The following is a 21,204-nucleotide window of genomic DNA, read 5'->3' as shown; positions in this document are numbered from 1 at the left end:
AAGAACATTCACAGAAAAAACAGTAATTTACTATTCAAGGTTTTTTGGGGGGTATTGCGATATCCGGTGTTGTAGGGGGCGCTGTTGAGTTTTGTGAAAATATATGAGGTTCGTCACATATGGAGTTTTGAATTTAAAAACAGATATTATGAATCCACTGGGAGCCTTACCGAGAGAGGCCACGATCCCACGATTCTCCTCCATGACATCCTTATGCAGAGCTCTCTGGTCAGGATCCAGCAACGCCCACTCCTCGTCTGTGAAACGAACAGCGACATCTTCAAAGCACACTGGACCCTAAAAGAAAAAGGGAAATGTCTTCCTCTGAGACAACAGTGTTGTTCACCACCACCCCTTGAGCTAGGACATTATTCCACCCCTTGACCTCTGTCCCCACAAGGCAGCTTCCCCTGACCTGATCTGGTTCCACAGCCGCTGCTTCCATTCTGTCCCCATTCAGAGATGGTTGAAGAGGTCTAGCCAGTATCACTGTGTCACCTGCAAGAGAAAAAAGGTAAGGGGAAGGCCCAGAGTGCCTTCTTGTCTCACAGGTGAATCAGTGCATCTCAAACTACAGAGGGGCCTTTGAGAAAGTCTCGCCTGCTGAGTGCATTTGGATGTTTGGGTGCATTTCAGATGTTAGTTGCGAAAAATACATCTCCCCTCCTCTGGATTATTGTTCCCAACTGTCTCCCCCCAAAACAAGATGAAAAAACCCTCAGATGAGTTGGAAAGCCAACAGAATGAGACTAAACGGAGAAAAACCACCTTCCTCCTTACCCAGTGGCCTCTCTCTGGTGTCCAACAAAAGCCTCTCTGCCTCAGAGGAAATATGGCCTATTTTTGCAAAGAGAGTCTTTCCCTGAGAAAGAAACAAGGATTCAAAACAGAGAATGGTGAGAAATACTAGAAAGAGAATGACAAAGACTTGAAAGGTGTGAGATCACATTCCATGGATGCTTTCCCAGAAAAAGGATGGGCCATCAGCAGACCATTACGGGATGTTTTCTGTCCTGTTTGGAGCCCCTTGGGAGTATCCAGAGGAAAGTCTCTCTCACCTGCTTTCTCTCCTCTGCCTGACTCAGGAGGAAACCTTCGGCCAGGGCCACCGCCTGGGAACTGGTCTCCGCTCCACAGTCCCTCACCCAGCTCTCCATCTCCGGGGGAAGGACAGCCAGGAACTGCTCCAAGATCACCAGGTCCAGCATCTCAGCTTTCGTGTGCCTTTCCGGCTTCAGCCACTGATGGCAAAGGTGGTAGAGTCGGCTGCAAACCTCTCGGGGTCCTTTGGCCTCCTGGCAGCAGAACTGCCTCAACTGCTGGCTCTGCACCTCTGAGCAGAGGGTGTCCACCTCACCATGGATCTTCTGCACAGAGTTTTCCCAGAATCCCCCGCTGCTCCCAGTTTGGATGGCATGGCCTCTTCCTGCTTTGGGGCCAGCTGAGTCTCGCTGATCCATCTGTGCTCTCAGGAAGCCTCTAAGAGATCGGAAGGAACCCTTTGGTCTTCTGCCAAGTTCTGTCTGTCGTAAGGAGAGGCGCTAGCAAATCCTACAAAGCAAATACATTGTTCAGTTACAAAAGCTGTCTAATATCAGGAGAAGAAAAAGGATCCCTGAGCAAGCATGGATGAGTCTTGGAGGGAACCAGGGCTGGACTGCACCACAGCCCAAACCATGAGCTATCTTATTTATTTATTTATTTATTTAGATTTCTATAACGCTTTATATTTTAAAGAAATTCTCAAAGAGGTTTACAGCATATTAAATATATGGGGATGATTAGGGAGGCAGGAGAGGATATATTATTTAATGATATCCTTCCTAACTTGCGCTAGCAAGTTCCATATTCTAGCAGAGTTCCATACATCCCCCTTTTTTAGATTACGCAGCGATCAGCTTGTTGCTGACTCATCTGAGTCTTACTATTAAAAATTCCTTCCTGGTAAAATCCTTTCCAATCTCTCTTAAATGAATAAGCACAATAATCTGATTCACGTTAATATAAAAGTAGTTTACTCACAGATTCATTCAGGTTCACAGACATATCCCTGAAGGCAGGCTTAGGTTACATAAAAACTAGAACTAACCCATAAAGAAGTTAGTCCCAAATGACTGCCACTAAGGAGTCACTTCTCCAAACACACAGCAACATACAAAATGGAGAAGACACACTGATCAGAAGATGGAGGCCGTGTGCTCCTCCATGCTAGTACAACAGACTGCACCCTCTTCAAGTCACATGGAGTGGAAGTCTGTCCCAGCTCAGGAGGAAACAGGAAGTCTTCTCCTGAGTGGTAGAAAACTTCCGCTAATGTGTCCACTGTAGGAATGTTGTACTTGACTGCAGATTCACATCCCACAAAATCAATAAAATAGAAATAAAACCATTGGAAGAAACTCAATGATATAGTCCATAGTCAAAGCAACATAGCAGAAAACAAATATTCTCTTAAAGATATCAAAATAAAACCTTACAAAGGAGGTCAACTACAGAATAGATATTTAACACAGTAGGGCTGGGTGAGTCTGGGCCTCACCCCCTAGGCCAGGTGGAAAGGGCCTTTGTAAAAAGGAGAAGAAAGAGGAGGAGGAGGAAGAGGAGGAAGAAGAAAGAGGAGGAGGAGGAGGAGGAAGAGGAGGAGGAGGAGGAGGAGGAGGAGGAGGAGGAGGAGGAGGAGGAGGAGGAAGAAAGAGGAGGAGGAGGAGGAGGAAGCAGCCTCTAGGTCTCCTAGAAGAAAGATTGCAATGCAAAATGTGGAAGCACCCGAAGAGATTTCTGGGAGATGAATCAGCCTGGTTGCTCCTGCCTTCCAGTCAATGCATGAAGTCAGAACCGAATGACAAGGGAGTCATTTGTATCTTGTGAAAAATGGATGCTTGGCTCTAGTGGGTGTCCTCACCTGGGGGTCCTCAGGAGTTGCTCTCCCCCCACCCCCACTCCCCTGCTTCTGTCTCCTTTTCTTGCACTTGGACTCTCTGCCGCTCTCCAGGCAGACTCCTGGGTGGGGTCCCTTTTTCTTTGCTCTCAGGGCCAGCTATGTATCAGGCCAACCCCCTGAGGGCCAAGTTCACAGGGCCAAAAACACCTCCCTTGAAATTTAGGAGTGTAATTTAGTATTAGTATTCTCTTAGATAGCTTAACACACACACAGCCACTGATGCCAAGGTCCCTCGAGGTTCGGTTTCCAGCAACAATCCCTTTGGGAGAGAGAGGATGTGGTCCTGGGGTGCCCTGCTCTGGGTGCGAGGGGATTGCTGCAGTGGCCTCCGTGGGGGGCTGCCCTGGGAGACACTGGGAAACTGGTCCCCAATGAAGCAGCCAGACTATGGGCTGGGATCCCTCTCTTTATTCCTGCCCTTTCTCTCCCACCTTTTTTTGGGGGGGGGGGGCTAGTCCACCTCCTCGTCCAGCTTTGGAAAACCATTTGCAGATGTTTCCTCTGTTGCGCAATGAGGCTGAGTGACGTCACACAGAGTTAAAGTCCCAGGGACCCCTTTGTGTAAAGAAGGGAGATCTTTTCTGAAGGGGGGGGGCGGAGGGCCAAATGAGTTTGGGATCCTCTGATCTGCAGGAAGGAGAGCGAGGCAGCCCTGGCCCCTCCCTGGCAGGACCCTCTCCTCCCCCCTGACTTGGGGTCCCCCCCCTGCAGGAGCAGATCAGGCCCCCCAGGCCCCCTCCCCTGCTGCAGCCCTGGGACCCCCACCAGATCCCAGAGAGAGAGAGGGGAGACTCACCAGATCCCAGGAGGGGAGAGCGAGGCAGCCCTTGCAGGAGAGACCCCAAAGCAGGAAAGGACTGGGGGGGGGGGCTGGCTCTGGAGGACCTGCCCCCCCTTGCTTCCTGTCCTCTCTAGGAAGGCAGCTCACGTTCCTTTAACCCTTTCGAAGCCGAGTCCCTCCAGCTCAGCCCTCTCTCGCTTTGCAGAACCTCAGATTCTTCTTATTTCTTATGGATTTTGGGGGAGATCTGCCCCCCCCGGCTCCGCCCATGCCCAGATATCCTTTTGGGGGTGAGGCTCCTGGTTGGACTCTGAGCATCTCCCTCCCTTGGCCGGAAAGTGGAGGAGCAGCTTGCAGGGAAAAGGACCAATTCTGCAGCTCCAGCTCCAGAGACATAGCAAGGTCAGGGGGTGCCCGGTTTCTCACACCCCCCCCCCACACACATACAGAATTTTTTGCATCAGTAAAGGAAGTTACACAGACATATTTAACATATTTAACATATTTAGAAACAATTACAAATGAACCGTTTGCTGAGAATCAGATTAAAATACATGTCCACATTCTAAATATCTGGATGGGCTTGCCTAAACAAACATTTATTTATTTTTGCAGGCACCAAAAAGAAAAGCGGGAAAAAGTAATGCAGGCAGGGAGTTCCAAAGTCTACCTGTGTCGCCACACTAAAACTTTGCATTCTCACAAGTCCAGGTGTTCTACGTGGAACCGGTAACTGTGCCAGTTTTCTCAAAGCAGTTGAGTTGGGAATACATGGGGGAAGGCAATCTGATCAGAAGCTGTTAAGAGCTTTGTAGTCCACCATAAGATGAGTGGGACCGGGACAATGGCCCGCCTAGCCCGAGAAACATGGCTTTAGGGAATTTTTTGTAAACCAAACTTTTTTTGTTAAGTACCTTTCATCATCCTGAAGCACCAGGACCAACCAAAAATCATTTTAACCACCAATCAGAAAGAAGCCCTTCCAAAGCAGTGTTGTGGTGCAGAGACAGACAGACAAGTCTTTGGGAGTAGCCAGATTTTTATGTGTCAAACAAAAGCACCATGCATTGCCCTAAAAGTGATCCATGCGACGGTCATCTCCAGGCTTGACTACTGTAATTTGCTCTACGCGGGGCTGCCCTTGAAGCTGTCCAGAAACTCCAGCGGGTGCAGAATGCTGCAGCGAGGCTCCTCACAGGGTCCCTGCCATGGGAGCATATTCACCCAGTGCTTTTCCAGCTGCACTGGCTCCCGGTGGACTACAGGATCAGATTTAAGGTGCTGCTTTTGACCCTAAGGAAGTTAGATTGGCTTCAACCAGAGCCAGGGCCTTTTCAACTCTGGCTCCAGCCTGGTGGAACGCTCTGGCTCATGAGACCAGGGCCCTGCAGGATCTGATTTCTTTCCGCAGGGCCTGTAAGACAGAGTTGTTCCGCCTGGCCTTTGGCTTGGAGCCAATTTGATTCCCTCCCTCTCTTTCTTTTTTCCTTTCCTTCTCCTCCTGCGATGAGGCTACATTTTAATATTTTAAGAAGCTGCTGAATTGCAACTTATCACCAAACTTAAAACTATGGAGAGACCTGGTTTGAATAAAGACATTGGATTCTTATCTCATTATACATGACAAAGCCATTTTTCACCTTCTCACCCCTTGCTTTTTCCTGTTAGACCTATTGCAGTCGTTAAGAGTCGTCAACAGGCTCATCGCAGCTATCTGCCAATCACCCATTCCCACCACCCTTCTGAGTAATACCCCTCCCCACCTTCTCACTATATAGAAAGGTCCGGTGACTTCTGTTTCAGTGTATCTGAAGAAGTGTGCATGCACACGAAAGCTCATACCTAGAACTAACTCAGTTGGTCTTTAAGGTGCTACTGGAAGGAATTTTTTTATTTTGTTTTGACCATGGCAGACCAACACGGCTACCTATCTGTAACTAATATTTTAATGTTTCAATATTTCAATGTTGTATTTTAATTCTGTTTTTAAGTTGTAATCATTCATCTTGTTTTTATTATTGCTTGTAAGCCGCTCTGAGCCCGGCCTTGGCTGGGGAGGGCAGGGTATAAAGAATAAAATTATTATTATTTATTATTAAAAGTCCAGGGAACATTAGATGCTTCTAATTTTTCCGATGAAGTGTTTTATTCAGTCTCACCTGCAATCATGTGTGCTGAACACACAGAAACACATACAGATAATGAAATTACTGGGAGTTACAGTCTCCAAATAAAACTCAACACATGCAAGCAGATTGATGGAATAGTACACATGATTTCCCCATCTCCTTTTTAGAAAACATTATTTTTCTTTATCTTCATGGTACAGAAGATAAATATTCAGAAAGCAATAGTTACAACAGTAAACAAAAAGTAACTTGTCCTGATGGAATTTCAGACTTTCAGCATGTCATTTGTTAAAGTTTCATTTCATTATTCTAAAACAGGCATCCCCAAACTCGGCCCTCCAGATGTTTTGGGACTACAATTCCCAGCATCCCAGACCACGGGTTCCGTTAGCTAGGGATGATGGGAGCTGTAGTCCCAAAACATCTGGGGGACCGAGTTTGGGGATGCCTGTTCTAAAAGACCACGATACATTTTCCCGTGAGTGTTGGGTGGATTCCTGCAACAGTCTTAACAATTTATATATTTAATAAACATTTGCCATGTGTTATAAAAGGAATATGGATTGTGTTCCCCCACCTTCTTGATTTCCCCGGGCAAACAAAATTTAAGATTCTTAAATTGTGGTGCCCAGAATTGAACACAGTATTCTAGGTGGGGCCTGACCAAGGCAGAATAAATTGGTACTATTCCTGCCCTTGAACTGATTCTGCCTTCTGTCACACTGCAAATGTGATAAGCATCTCCTCAGTTCCTTCATCCAAGTCATTTATAAAGACGTTGTACAACAATGAGCCCAGGACTGAACCCTGCAGCCCCCCTCTTGTCACTTTTCCCCAGGATGAGGAGGAAGCATGGAGGAGTCCTCTTTGGGTTTGGTCAGTCAAATCCGCGTAACAGTTACCAAGTTCAGCCAACATTTTACCAGCTTCCTCACATAAATATCACGGGCGACTATTTCCACAGCAGTCCGCTGATCAATAAACTTTCTAACTCCATCCAAAAAGAAAAAAGAAAAAGAGAGATTTCTCTGGCTTGACGAGTTTTTGATAAAGCCATGTTTTCAACTTGTGTATGTTTATGTTCTGAAACACCGAGAAATCAGATAAAGGGCACATAATTTTTTAAAATGATGATAATAATAAGGATATTGACAAGCCGAAACATATGCAAATGAAGGCGATCAAGATGGTCTTGCTTTATTTATGCATTTATTTAATTTCTATAGCGCCCTATACCTGGGGTACCAACTTGAATAAAATATAGAAGGGGTTTAGTAAGCCCCTCCTCGCATAATCAATACATGATGTGGGGCATGCATGCCATTTGGATGGCAATGCCTATCAACTGGGGGGGTGCCCCCCTCAAATATTTTATGAAGGGGCAAAGACCCCTCCTCCTCTAAAAGTTGGCTCCTGTTCCCTGCTGTTGCATTCTGAAGGCAAAGGACGGACTGGACCCTGATTAATACAATAGACACGAGGCTTGACCAGCAAGACCCTGGGAGAAAGTGTGCCTTCCACTTCCTGGCCCAGGTCGTTTTTATTAACAAAAGAACTTTAACACAGCGTTTGTAAGAACCAATCAGATTTCCTCTGAGCATTTCAAAAAATCCTCACGTGGGGACAAAGTCAGATCAGAGGAAGCCTCTTAACTACAAAGAACTATTTACTATTTGAGCATGCATACAGGCTAAATAAACAGGAACCAAGGAGGAATTAACAAACCCCGGTGGTAATAAACCCAGCAGTAAAAGGAAAGACAGGCATTTTACCACATCCATGTGAACTCTGTTCCTGGCCCTAAGATCTACCTAAAGATTAACAGAAGCTACATCAAAGCTACCTCCCTATTTTTATGTACCCAGGAGGCCTGCTAAGCAACTGGTCTGTGTTAGAATGCTTTACACGTGACTGACAGACATAGAGAAAATGGGGCAGAGATGCAGAGGCTTGTGGGATCAATCAGAAATCAAGTCAATGACCCAAACCCAGTCAAAGTGATGCTTTCACCATTGACACAGTAGCTTGCTTCATTTTTCATAATTCCTCATAGCAATCCCACATGACCAGACACCTACACCCACAGTTCTCAGAATGGTTTCAACATAAAATCACAATATGAAAACACAAAACACAAAACCTGTAACCCCCCACTGCCTCTGGCAAACAAAAGTTGAGATTCTTAAATTGTGGTGCCCAGAATTGAACACAGTATTCTATGTGGGGCCAGACCAAGGCAGAAGAAAGTGGTACTATTCCTGCCCTTGATCTGATTCTGCCTTCTGCCACATTGGCCTCCGCTCCCCGTTTGGTGTCGTCTGCAAATGGGATGAGCATCCCCTCAGGTCCTTCATCCAAGTCATTTATAAAGACGTTGAACAACAACGGGCCCAGGACAGAACCCTGCAGTACCCCTCTTGTCACTTTTCCCCAGGATGAGGAGGAACCATGGAGGAGGACAATTTGGGGTCGGTCAGTCAAATCCACCTAACAGTTACCTCATTCAGCCCACATTTTACCAGCTTCCTCACATAAATGTCGCAGAGGACTTTGTCAAAAGCCTTACTGAAATTGAGATGCAGTATTTTCACAGCAGTCCCCTGATCAACAAAGTTTGTAACTGCATCCAAAAAAAGAAATGAAAAAGAGAGATTTATCGGGCTTAACTTGTTTTTGAGAAAGCCCTGCTTTCAACCTGTCTGTTTATGTTGTGAAGCACCATGAAATCCTCAGATGATAGGCACATAATTTTTTTTAAATGATGATAAAAAGAAGGATATTGTCAAGCTGGAACATGTGCAGATGAAGGCGATCAAGATGGTGTTATTATATTTATTTCATTTCTATAGCGCCCTATAGCAGGGGTGCCAACTTGAATAAAATATAGGAGGGGTTTAGTAAGCCCTGCCTCAGTTAAACAGTCAGAGGATGCGGTGCAAGCATGCCATTTGAATGGCTGTTCCTATGAACTGGGGGGGTGGCCCCCTCAAATATATTTTTGGGGGGCAAAGACCCCTCAGACTCTAAGAGCTGACTCCCATTCCCTACACTCACAGGTCACAGGATGGTTACAACATAAAATCACACAATGAAAACACAAAACACACAGCCCAAAACCTGTAACCCCCAACTCCCCACCACATTTAAATAGGGCATTAGATGTCAATCAGCCAAAGGCCTGTTTAAACTGGTGTGTTTTTCCCTAGTGCTGAAAGTTGTATAATGAAGGGTTTTCCACTCTTCGTATGAATTCTTTGATGGGAACTGAGATTGGAGCTCTGACTGAAGCTCTTTCCACATTCCACGCACTGATAGGGTTTCTCCCCTGTATGAATTCTTTGATGGGAAGTGAGAATGGAGCTCTGATTGAAGCTCTTTCCACATTCAAAGCATTGATAGGGTTTCTCCCCTGTATGAATTCTTTGATGGGAAGTGAGAATGGAGCTCTGATTGAAGCTCTTACCACATTCAAAGCATTGATAGGGTTTCTCCCCTGTATGAATTCTTTGATGGGAAGTGAGAATGGAGCTCTGATTGAAGCTCTTTCCACATTCTACGCACTGATAGGGTTTCTCCCCTGTATGAATTCTTTGATGGAAAGTGAGACCGGTGCTCTGACTGAAGCTCTTTCCACATTCCACACACTGATAGGGTTTCTCCCCTGTATGAATTCTCTGATGGGAAGTGAGATGGTGGGTCTTACGGAAGCTCTTTCCACATTCCACACACTGATAGGGTTTCTTCCCTGTATGAATTCTTTGATGGGAAGTGAGAGAGGAGCTCTTCATGAAGCTCTTTCCACATTCCACACACTGATAGGATTTCTCCCCTGTATGAATTCTCTGATGGGAATTGAGATGGTGGTTGTGACTGAAGCTTTTCCCACATTCTACACACTGATAGGGTTTCTCCCCTGTATGAATTCTCTGATGGGAAGTGAGATTGGCGCTCTTCCTGAAGCTCTTTCCACATTCCACACACTGATAGGGTTTCTCCCCTGTATGAATTTTCTGATGGAAAGTGAGACCGGCGCTCTGACTGAAGCTCTTTCCACATTCGACACACTGATAGGGTTTCTCCCCTGTATGAATTCTCTGATGGGAAGTGAGAGAGGAGCTCTGATTGAAGCTCTTTCCACATTCGACACACTGATAGGGTTTCTCCCCTGTATGAATTCTCTGATGGGAAGTGAGAGAGGAGCTCTGACTGAAGCTCTTTCCACATTCCACACACTGATAGGGTTTCTCCCCTGTATGAATTCTTTGATGGGAAGTGAGAGAGGAGGTCTGACTGAATCTCTTTCCACATTCCACGCACTGATAGGGTTTCTCCCCTGTATGAATTCTTTGATGGTAAGTGAGAGAGGAGCTCTTCCTGAAGCTCTTTCCACATTCCACGCACTGATAGGGTTTCTCCCCTGTATGAATTCTTTGATGGGAACTGAGAGAGGAGCTCTTCCTGAAGCTCTTTCCACATTCCATGCACTGATAGGGTTTCTTCCTAATGAGATTTCTTTGATGGGAAGTGGAATAGGAATTATTTCCACGTTCAAGATAGTTGTACAGCTTCTCCATTGTGGGAATTTTGTCATGGTCACCCTTGTTCTTGATTTCCAGTCCATCACTATCTGCAATGAAGAGAAATGGATTAGCGCCTCAGGGAGAAATTAAGGAAGAATACTTGTTAACTCTGGTAATGCAGGAATAACACAAGTGGGTTAGATGGATGGTTTTCTGAAGGGTTGGGTGCATTAATTAACGGGGATCAACCGACATCCTTAGGGGAACCTGTGATTCGATAAGCTACTTCAACTTCCCTAACAACTCTGAAGTTGAGTTAAAATGGCCTGGGGAGTTCAGACCAGGCTGATCCTTGTTTAGAAGCTGCAATATTGTAATCCCAGGTGTCTTAAGGGGACGCTGTTGAGTTCTGTGGAAATATATGAGGTTCATCAAAGAGAGCTGTTTTGAATTTAAAAACAGATATTATGATTCCAAAGGGATCCTTACCAAGAGTGGTCACGATCCCACGATTCTCCTCCATGACATCCTTATGCAGAGCTCTCTGGTCAGGATCCAGCAACTCCCACTCCTCATCTGTGAAATGAACAGCAACATCTTCAAAGCACACTGGACCCTAAAAGAAAAATGGAAATGTCCTCCTATGAGACAATAATATTGTTCACCACGACGTCTTGATCTACAACATTGTTCCGCCCCTTGAACTCTGTCCCCACAAGGCAGCTTCCCCTGACCTGATCTGGATCCACAGCCACTGCTTCCATTCTCTCCCCAATGAAAGATGGATGAAGAGGTCTTCCGGGCATCATTCTGTCACCTGCAAGAGGAAAAAGGTAAGGGGGAAGCCCAGAGTGCCTGCTTCTCTCACAGGTGAATCAGTGAATCTAAACTATCTCCCCCAACAAAAGATGAAAAGAACCCACAGATGAGTTGGAAAACCAACAGAATGAGACCAAACGGAGAAAAGCCACCTTCCTCCTTACCCAGTGGCCTCTCTCTGGTGTCCAACGGAGGCCTCTCTGCCTCACAGGAATGCAGGTCCATTTCTGCAAAGAGATCCTTTCCCTGAGAAAGAAACAAGGATTCAAAACAGAGAATGATGAGAAGGAATATAAAATGAATGCCATGGCCAAAAACCTGAAGGGTGTTAGATCTCATTCCATGGATGCCTTGCAGGAAAAAAAAGGGCCATCAGCAGACCATTATGGGATGTTTTCTGACCTGTTTGGAGCCCCTTGGGAGTATCCAGAGGAAAGTCTCTCTCACCTGCTTTCTCTCAGCCTGCTTTCTCTCCTCTGCCTGACTCAGGAGGAAACCTTCGGCCAGGGCCACCGCCTGGGAACTGGTCTCCGCTCGACAGTCCCTCACCCAGCTCTCCATCTCCGGTGGAAGGACAGCCAGGAACTGCTCCAAGATCACCAGGTCCAGCATCTCAGCTTTCGTGTGCCTTTCTGGCTTCAGCCACTGATGGTTAAGGTGGTAGAGTCGGCTGCAAACCTCTCAGGGTCCTTTGGCCTCCTGGCAGCAGAACTGCCTCAACTGCTGTCTCTGCACCTCTGAGCGGAGGGTGTCCTCCTCACCCAGGATCTTCTGCACAGAGTCTTCCCAGAACCCCCCACTGCTCCCAGTTTGGATGGCATGGCCTCTTTCTGTTCCAGGGCCAGCTGAATCTCGCTCACCCATCTGTGCTCTCAGGAAGCCTCTGAGAGATCGGAAGGAACCCTTTGGTCTTCTGCCAAGTTCTGTCTGTCTTAAGGAGAGGTGCTAGCAAATCCTACAAAGCAAATACATTGTTCAGTTACAAAAGTTGTCTAATATCAGGAGAAGAAAGGTTCCTTGAGGAAGCATGGATGAGTCTTGGAGGGAACCAGGGCTGGACTGCACCACAGCCCAAACCATGAGCTATTTTATTTATTTAAATTTCTATAACACTTTATATTTTAGAGAAAAATCTCAAAGCGGTTTACAGCATATTAAATCTGTGGGGATAATTAGGGAGGCAAGAGAGGATATATTACTGAATGATATCCTTCCTAACTTGCGCTAGCAAGTTCCATATTCTAGCAGAGTTCCATACATCCCCCTTTTTTAGATTACGCAGCGATCAGCTTGTTGCTGACTCATCTGAGTCTTACTATTAAAAATTCCTTCCTGGTAAAATCCCTTCCAATCCCTCTTAAATTAATAAACACAATAATCTGACTCACGTTAATATAAAAGTAGTTTACTCACAGATTCATTCACGTTCACAGACATATCCCTGAAGGCAGGCTTAAGTTACATAACAACTAGAACTATTCCATAAAGAAGTTAGTCCCAAATGACTGCGACTAAGGAGTCACTTCTCCAAACACACAGCAACATACAAAATGGAGAAGACACACTGATCAGAACATGGAGGCCGTGTGCTCCTCCATGCTAGTACAACAGACTGCACCCTCTTCAAGTCACATGTAGCGGAAGTCTGTCCCTGCTCTGGAGGAAACAGGAACATAGCAGTCAAGCGTCCCTTATTTGGCGGGGCAGTCCCTTATTCCAGCACCATGTCCCGCTATTGTCCCTTAATGATGATGTCTCTTAAATAAGCTACTGAAGGTAATGGGGCCCTTTCTATGTCCAGCTTGCTTTGTCAACAACAAATTGTTGCTGGGGTTTTTGTGTTGAATATATGCTATATGGTAATTTATGGACCTAATAGGTATCTAAAGCCATTTGCACGAACCAAAATATGTATTTTATAAAAGTAATTGTTGATCCCTTATTTTGGCTGCTGGTCCCTTATTTTCAAATCTGTAAGTTGACAGCTATGAACAGGAACTCTTCTCCTGAGTGGTAGAAAACATCCCCTAATGTGTTCACCGTAGGAATGTTGTACTTGACTGCAGTTTCACATCCCACAAAATCAATAAAATAAAAAACCATTGGAAGAAACTCAATTATATAGTCCATAGTCAAAGCAACATAACAGAAAACAAATATTCTCTTAAAGATATCAAAATAAAACATTACAAAGGAGGTCAACTACAGAATACATATTTAACACAGTAGGGCTGGGTGAGTCTGGGCCTCACCCCTTGGCCAGGTGAAAAGGGCCTTTTTAAAAAGGAGAAGAATAAGGAAGAGGAGGAGGAGGAAGAAGAAGAAGAAGAAAGAGGAGGAGGAGGAAGAGGAGGGAGCAGCCTCTAGCTCTCCTAGAAGGAAGATTGCAATGCAAAATGTGGAGGGAACGGAAGGGATTTCTGCGAGATGAATCAGCCTGGTTGCTCCTGCCTTCCAGTCAATGCATGAAGTCAGAACTGACTGATAAGGGAATCATTTGTATCTTGTGAATAATGGATGCTTGGCTCTAGTGAGGGTCCCCACTCGGGGGTCCTCAGGAGTTGCTACTCACCCCCACCCCACCCCACCCTCACCCCACCCCCACTCCACTGCTCTGTCTCCTTTTTTGTACTTGCAGTCTCTGCCCCTCTCAAGACAGACTCCTGGGGTGGGGTCCCTTTTTCTTTGCTCTGAGGGCCAGGAATGTATCTGGAAAACCCCAGAGAGTCAAGTGGACGGGGCCAACTCTCACTTGAAATTCAGGCGGGCGATTTATTACTATTATTCTGTTAGACAGCTTAACACACAGCCATTGATGCCAAGGTCCCTCGAGGTTCGGTGGGGAGCAGCGCCCATTTCTGGCTGCTTTTCCAGCAACAATCCCTTTGGGAGAGAGAGGATGTGGTCCTGGGATGCCCTGCTCTGGGTGCGAGGGGATTGCTGCAGTGGCCTCTGTGGGGAGCTGCCCTGGGAGACACTGGGAGACACTGGGAAACTGGTCCCCAATGCAGCAGCCAGACTCTGGGCTGGGATCCCTCTCTTTATTCCTGGCCTTTCTCTCCCACCTTTTTTTTTGGGGGGGGGCTAGTCCACCTCCTCGTCCAGCTTTGGAAAACCATTTGCAGATGTTTCCTCTCTTGTGCAATGAGGCTGAGCGACGTCACACAGAGTTGAAGTCCCAGGGACTCCTTTGTGTGAAGAAGGGAGATCATTTCTGAAGCGGGGGGGGGGGGGGGCGGGAGGGCCAGATGAGTTTGGGATCCTCTGATCTGCAGGAAGGAGAGCGTGGCAGCCCTGGCCCCTCCCTGGCAGGACCCTCTCCTCCTCCCTGACTTGGGGTCCCCCCCCCTGCAGGAGCAGATCAGGCCCCCCCCCCGGCCTCCTCCCCTGCTGCAGCCCTGGGACCCCCCCTCTCCCCATTGCACCCTCAGGGGGGAGAGAGAGGAGACTCACCAGATCCCAGGAAGGGACACCAGAGCAACACCCCCCCCTTCCTTGCAGGAAAGGACTGGGGAGGGAGAGGCCCTGGCTCTGGAGGACCTGCCCCCCCTTGCTTCCTGGCCTCTCTAGGAAGGCAGCTCCCTTCCCCTTAACCCTTGCCAAGCCCAGCGTGCCCCTCTCTCCCCTCCGCCTTTTCTTTCTTTATCCCACTTCCAGAGATGCTTTTTGGGGGCGCCCCCCCCACTTTCCTTTCCTTCTAGCGCAGTGATGGCGAACCTTTTACAAACCGAGTCCCCAAACTGCAACCCCAAACCACATTTAACCGGCATATCTCATTTTTCACATTTCTTCTTTATGACTGCTGTTGTAATAAATAATCCTTCATAAAAGTTATTGCATTACATTCCTCATTAAATTTTACTTCCATTGATACATGATTTTATGGTATAACTCAGTGATTTCTTAAAAAAAAAAAATGTTTAGGGTACTCTCATTTTGACTCAAGAAAATCACCACCGGGAGAAATAAATACAGTTCAAATCTGGGAAAATAAATACAGTGAATTTCTTCTCCCGTTAAATTCACAAAATGTTTATGAGTATGCATCCCTCTGCGTCCCCACGGAGAAAAAAGCTCTGGTATTACTCCAAAACAAAGTGGTGTCATGAGCCATCAAACCTCGGAAATACACTGAGGGGGGAAAGTATTTGATCCCCTCCTAAACTTGCCCCTTCGCCCTCTGACCAAGAAATGACCAGTCCATAATTTTAATGGTAGGTCAGAGGGCAAACGGGCAAATTTAGCAGGGGATCAAATACTCCCCCCCCCACTGTACATTTTGTCCGGAAGGTTCCACAATTTTGGCCGCTAGTGTACACTGGAGGGCCGTACTAAGAGTCACCCTCTCCCAATTTTTAATATTTAATATGTGCACGTACAAATAAATAATTTTTAATATTTAATATGTGCACGTACAAATAAATAATTTTTAATATTTAATATGTGCACGTACAAATAAATATAAATAAATAAACCCAGCCAGATGGGTGGTGGTGTAGCAAGTAGTCAGGCCAGTCAAATGAATTAAAGTTAAATGAATTACATTAGAAGAATGAAAGCAAGAAAGTTTTAATTATTTGCCGGCAGCAAGCAATGGCAGGGAGGAATAAGTTCCGTGGTCCGTCCCTTCCCAACAGGGGAGGCTTCCCTTTATACATTCTTGAATCAGGTCTTTATTCTTGAATCAGGTCATTACACATACAGTGGTACCTCCGGTTAAGTACTTAACTCGTTCTGGAGGTCTGTTCTTAACCTGAAACTGTTCTTAACCTGAAGCTAATGGAACCTCCCACTGCTGCCACACGATTTCTGTTCTCATCCTGAAGCAAAGTTCTTAACCCGAGGTACTATTTCTGGGTTAGCGGAGTCTGTAACCTGAAGCACCTCTAACCTGAAGCGTATGTAACCCGAGGTACCACTGTACTCTGATAGATACAATAGATTCTGCCTAGAGACAAAAACTGCTTTGCCTGGAGACTGTGTTCCAGATACAGTGGTACCTCAGGTTAAGTACTTAATTCGTTCTGGAGGTCCGTTCTTAACCTGAAACTGTTCTTAACCTGAAGCTAATGGGGCCTCCCACTGCCGCCACACGATTTCTGTTCTCATCCTGAAGCAAAGTTCTGAACCCGAGGGACTATTTCTGGGTTAGCAGAGTCTGTAACCTGAAGCGTATGTAACCAGAGGTACCACTGCAGATACATGAAGTTCTGCCTAGAGACAGGGCCTGAGGAGTTGGCCATGCCCCTTCCCTGTCCTTCCTTGGCAATCCTTATCAGCCCGTCTATGGGCAGAGGGTGTCTGAGTGTATGGACCGGATATGGGCCTGGCCTAGATCAACCCAATGGCTGCCTTGCTTCACATTTTAACTCCCCAAACGCCTTCCCTGAGCACGTTGCCACAGGGGTGGAGGAGGTGGTTATATTTTGCCGTTTCTTCGGCTGCCCTTTGCTCACAGCCTCCAAGGAATGAGTTTCTCCGTTGGCTTCCATGGGAAAGCCCAGCCAACATGTCAACCCAGCAGCCCCTTCTTAGGCTGCCACAGAGAGGGCTCTAGGTTGGCCACTTTGCCATTTCGTCAGCACTCATGAACTCTTGACCAGGAGGCTAGTGGCTGCCAGAACCTCCATTGCTCCAAAATAGAAAATCTTATTTATTTCAGTTATTCCGTTTATATCCCACCTTTTTCTCCCCAAGGTCACCCCAGGGAGCTTCATGGCTGGGTGGGGATTCGAACCCTGGTCCCCCCGGTCATAGAGTCCAGCACCCAAACCTCTACCCAGCACCGAAAACCTTACATGATTTCCAGATTTCACTTTGGTATAGAAATATGTGGATTTCAGCATTAGCTGAAAAAATAACTTATAAATTACTTGCTGCCAAAGGCTTGGATGACCCTGTACAAGTCCCATGATGTCTGGTGGGATTTTATCTTTTATCTTACCAGCTGCACTGGCTCCCGGTGGAGTACAGGGTCAGGTTTAAGGTGCTGGTTATGACCTTTAAAGCTCTTCGCGGCCTCGGACCCTCGTACCAACGGGACCGCCTCTCCTGGTATGCCCCATGGAGGACCTTATGGTCCATAAATAACAACATTTTGGAGGTCTCGGGCCTCAAGGACGTTAGGTTGGCCTCAACCAGGGCCAGGGCCTTTTCAGCACTGGCCCCGAACAGGTGGAACGCTCTGTCACGGGAGATCAGGGCCCTGCGGGATTTGACATCTTTCCGCAGGGCCTGCAAGAGGGAGTTGTTCCACCTGGCCGTTGGTCTGGACTCAGTCTGATCCTCCTCTTTCTTTTTTTGATGGAACCCCTTATATGGGATCCTGCATATAAATTATCCCTCCGGCCTTTTGCTGGCCCATGTAGGACCTGCATGGATAGCTGACCCTGGTGAATATTTGATGTTTCATCCCCTTCTGGTCTTGATTTGTTTCATCCCCTTCTGGTCTTGATTTGTGAGTCGCCAGTAAAATAAGGCTGCATTTCAAGCTGTATTTTAAGTTACATTTTAATCAATTGGTTCTTTGCTTTTTTAAAACTGTATTTTATATTTGGTGTTAGCCACCCTGAGCCCATTCTCGGCCGGGGAGGGCGGGGTATGAATAAAAATCTTCTTCTTCTTTGCAACAAATGAAGACACACAGAACTCCCTCTCTGCAGTGCAATCTGAAATTTGGGTTTCCTGAAGGTCCTAAGGACTTGGCCAACCTAATATTAAGTAAATAAGGTAAGCCAAAGGTTCTCTCCATATGAACCATCCTCTAGTCTCTGCTTCTCAATTTGTACTGTATTATTTTATGTAGTGTGCCTTGCCATTGTTTTACAGATTATAGCTTATTGTATTATTTACTGTAACTCTTGAGTGGACTTCTGTTTAAACTTTTATATGTTGATATTATTATTTTATACTATTCTAATAATTGTTGAATGTTACTTTTTGATGTCGGTTGCTTATTTAAAAGTTTTATTATCTCATTTTTGTATTGCATTCGATTGTTATAAGATGTACATTTTTTGTTTCTTCAGCTTGTAAACCGCCTTGAGTATTCTAAGGTAGAAAGACGGTATACAAATTAAAGATGATGATATTAAACCTCGTGGGACTTTGAGCTGCTTCCGGATCCAGCCGAGACTCAGGCAGACTCAGGGGCTGGAAGTGCCTTTGAGCAACTGCAGATGGTTCGACATTCCAGGACCGGGGGAGCCTGGCCTCACGCCTTCGCTTCTCCAAGGCTGGATGACCACAGTGCCCTCCTTGTGGGGCATCCCTTGCACTTGGTCCAGAAGATTCAGCCGGTGCAGAATGCTGCAGCACGATTGCTGTCAAAGCGAGGCCTTCTCGGCATATGACCCTTTGGCTCAGAGGGCTTCACTGGTCCACTAAACTTACTTTTATAAAACATCCCCCAAAATACCCATTTCCCCATGACTCCGTTAGGCCAGTTTAGATGCATTCTTTTGCAATGTTAGCTTAATTGTAGTTACAGATAGGTAGCCGTGTTGGTCTGCCATAGTCAAAACAAAACAAATTCCTTCCAGTAGCACCTTAAAGACCAACTAAGTCAGTTCTTGGTATGAGCTTTCGTGTGCATGCACACTTCTTCACACTTCTTCAGCTTAATTGTAGTTACTGAAAAACAGACTTTCTCAATTTATTCAGATATACGTAGGAGATTGGCTTCTCTCTCCTCAATGTTTAGCTATCACAAACTCAGCAACGGTAACAAAGTTGAATGCTGCAAAGTGGACCGTGAAGCCTCTTGCCTGATGTCAAGTGGCAGGGAGTTCCAAAGTATACTTGCTGCCACATGAAAAGATCCATCTTTAAAGTTGGAGGTTCCTACAGGGCAGGGCTGGCAGGTTGCACAGTCAGTGGCCCACTATTAGTGCTTTCTAAACAAAAGCATATCATTTCATCTTCCAGAAATGCTTAATTGTGAATTCAAAGGACACTGAAGTCTTTACAGACAGAGATGACAAAAAGACAGAGGGGGGTTTGCCCTGCCGGACTTAAGACTTTACTATGAATCAGCAGCTTTCTGCTGGTTGAAAGATTGGCTACTTCTTGAGAACACGGATATTTTGGATTTGGAAGGGTTTGACAATAGATTTGGTTGGCATGCATATATATGGTATGACTAGGTAAAAATGCATAAAGGATTTAAAAACCATATTGTCAGGAAGGCACTATACAATGTTTGGATCTGATATAAGGATTTGTTGGAAAATAAAACCCCCAGGTGGCTGTCACCAATGGAAGCTAAGGAGGTGAAAAAATTAAATATGAAATCTAAATGGCCAAGATATGGCGAAATTTTAGAGCAAGAGAGTGGAAAAATTAAATTACAGAACTTTGAGAAATTGAAGTCGAAAGTAAGAGATTGGCTTCATTACCATCAAATAATGGAGGTGTTTAAACAAGACAGGAAAGTTGGCTTCCAGATGGAGAGATCAAAACTAGAAACAGAACTGTTAGAACCCAATACTAAGAACTTGTCAAGAATGTATAACTTGCTGTTGAAGTGGAATACACTAGATGAGACAGTAAAATCAGTTATGATTAAGTGGGCACAAGATATTATGACATTATGTTTGCTGACTGGGAACAGTTATGGACCACCGGTATAAAATTCACGGCATCTAATGCCTTAAGAGAAAATATTATGAAAATGATTTATAGGTGGTACATGACACCAGTCAAGCTTGCAAAAATCTATCATCTGCCCAATAACAAATGCTGGAAATGTAATGAGAGAGACTGAAGGTACTTTCTACCACCTTTGGTGGACCTGCCCGAGGATTAAGGCTTTCTGGGAAATGATTTATAATGAAATTAAGAAGGTACTTAAGTGTACTTTTCATAAGAAACCAGAGGCATTCCTCCTGGGCATGGTCGGCCAACTGGTGCCAAGGAAGGATAGGACGTTTTTTATGTATGCTACCACAGCAGCAAGGATTGTCTTAGCGAAGTATTGGAAGACACAAGAACTACCCACGCTGGAAGGATGGCAGACGAAGGTGATTGACTATATGGGACTGGCGGAGATGACTGGCAGAATCCGTGACCAAGAGAATGAGACGGTGGAAGAAGATTGGAAGAAATTTAAAGCATATCTTAAAAACTGTTGTAAAATTCATGAGTGTTAAAATGTCAAGGGAAAGGAAAATATAGAATTACAGCTGGAACTCATTAAGTATGAGAAAAAAATTATAATAAGAAGATGGTATTAATGGATTGGGGTGAGGAGTTGCTGAAAAAAGGTTAGAACAGGGATGCAGAAAAGGGGAGGTAAGGGGAAGTCGGGGAAACAAGGTTTATGAAAAAGAGGTTTTGAAATTATACATGTTTATATGTCTTTTGTTTGTTTATGTGTGTGTATTGTTTTGTTTTTAATTTGTGTTGATAATCAATAAAAATTAATAAAAAAAAAAAACCAGACAGAGATGACAAGACAGCTTTCCAGATTAGTTAGCTGGGAGTGAGACAGTTGGCAGAGTGGCACTGGGTTCGCTAAGATGCCAGCTACTACAGGAATTGCTTTCTTGAGCCTTTTTAGCACTGCAATACCATTTCTTTAAAAAGTCAAAAAGGTTGATTTTTAAGTCATGGCAGAGTGTGAGCAAATACTCCACATCTGTCAAGCTTTCAGGAGCAGGACTAAGGGGTGAAATGAAGCCCCCCAGATCCCCAAAGGTTGAGGGAAAGGGTCTATCTCCCTTCTTCCTTTTCATTATCAGTTCTTTCCACCTAAGAAATGGGAAGAAAGCAGCTGCTCATGCTAAGTGCAGCGTTTGTTGGGGTGGAGATTAATTAGCTGACAATGGTATGATTTGTCAGGAATACATATTGTTTGTTCTTATGTGTAAGTGAAGTCACATTTGAAACAATGCAGAACCAGTCAAAGGGAATTTCCTAGGAAGTCTTTTATTCAGTCTCACCTGCAATCATGTGTGCTGAACACACAGAAACACATTGATAATGTGAAATAACTGGCAGTAGCAGACTCCAAAT

At 45.4% G+C, this 21,204-nt stretch overlaps 1 protein-coding gene across 6 annotated transcripts in view; it reads right to left on the bottom strand.

Annotated features, from left to right (window-relative positions):
• The window catches only part of LOC309340983 (uncharacterized protein), a 71,701-nt gene that overhangs the window by 40,633 nt on the left and 9,864 nt on the right, over positions 1-21,204 (bottom strand). For 2 of the 6 annotated variants that reach the window (XM_081860341.1, XM_081860340.1), the window contains exon 2: positions 11,355-11,436. In XM_081860341.1, coding sequence (XP_081716467.1) covers positions 11,355-11,436 — 82 coding nt within the window. Of the gene's footprint in view, positions 1-415; positions 499-780; positions 863-1,058; positions 1,552-3,737; positions 3,791-11,342; positions 11,437-11,637; positions 12,141-21,204 lie in introns of those variants that run through there. The other 4 variants (XM_081860342.1, XM_081860344.1, XM_081860343.1 and 1 more) reach the window with 4 other exon arrangements.

Source organism: Podarcis erhardii, assembly GCF_964252035.2.
Source record: "Podarcis erhardii genome assembly, chromosome: 4".
Taxonomy (NCBI): Eukaryota; Metazoa; Chordata; class Lepidosauria; order Squamata; family Lacertidae; genus Podarcis; species Podarcis erhardii.
The sequence above is the reverse complement of the archived record's forward strand: the minus strand, read 5'-3'. Positions and strand labels throughout refer to the sequence as shown.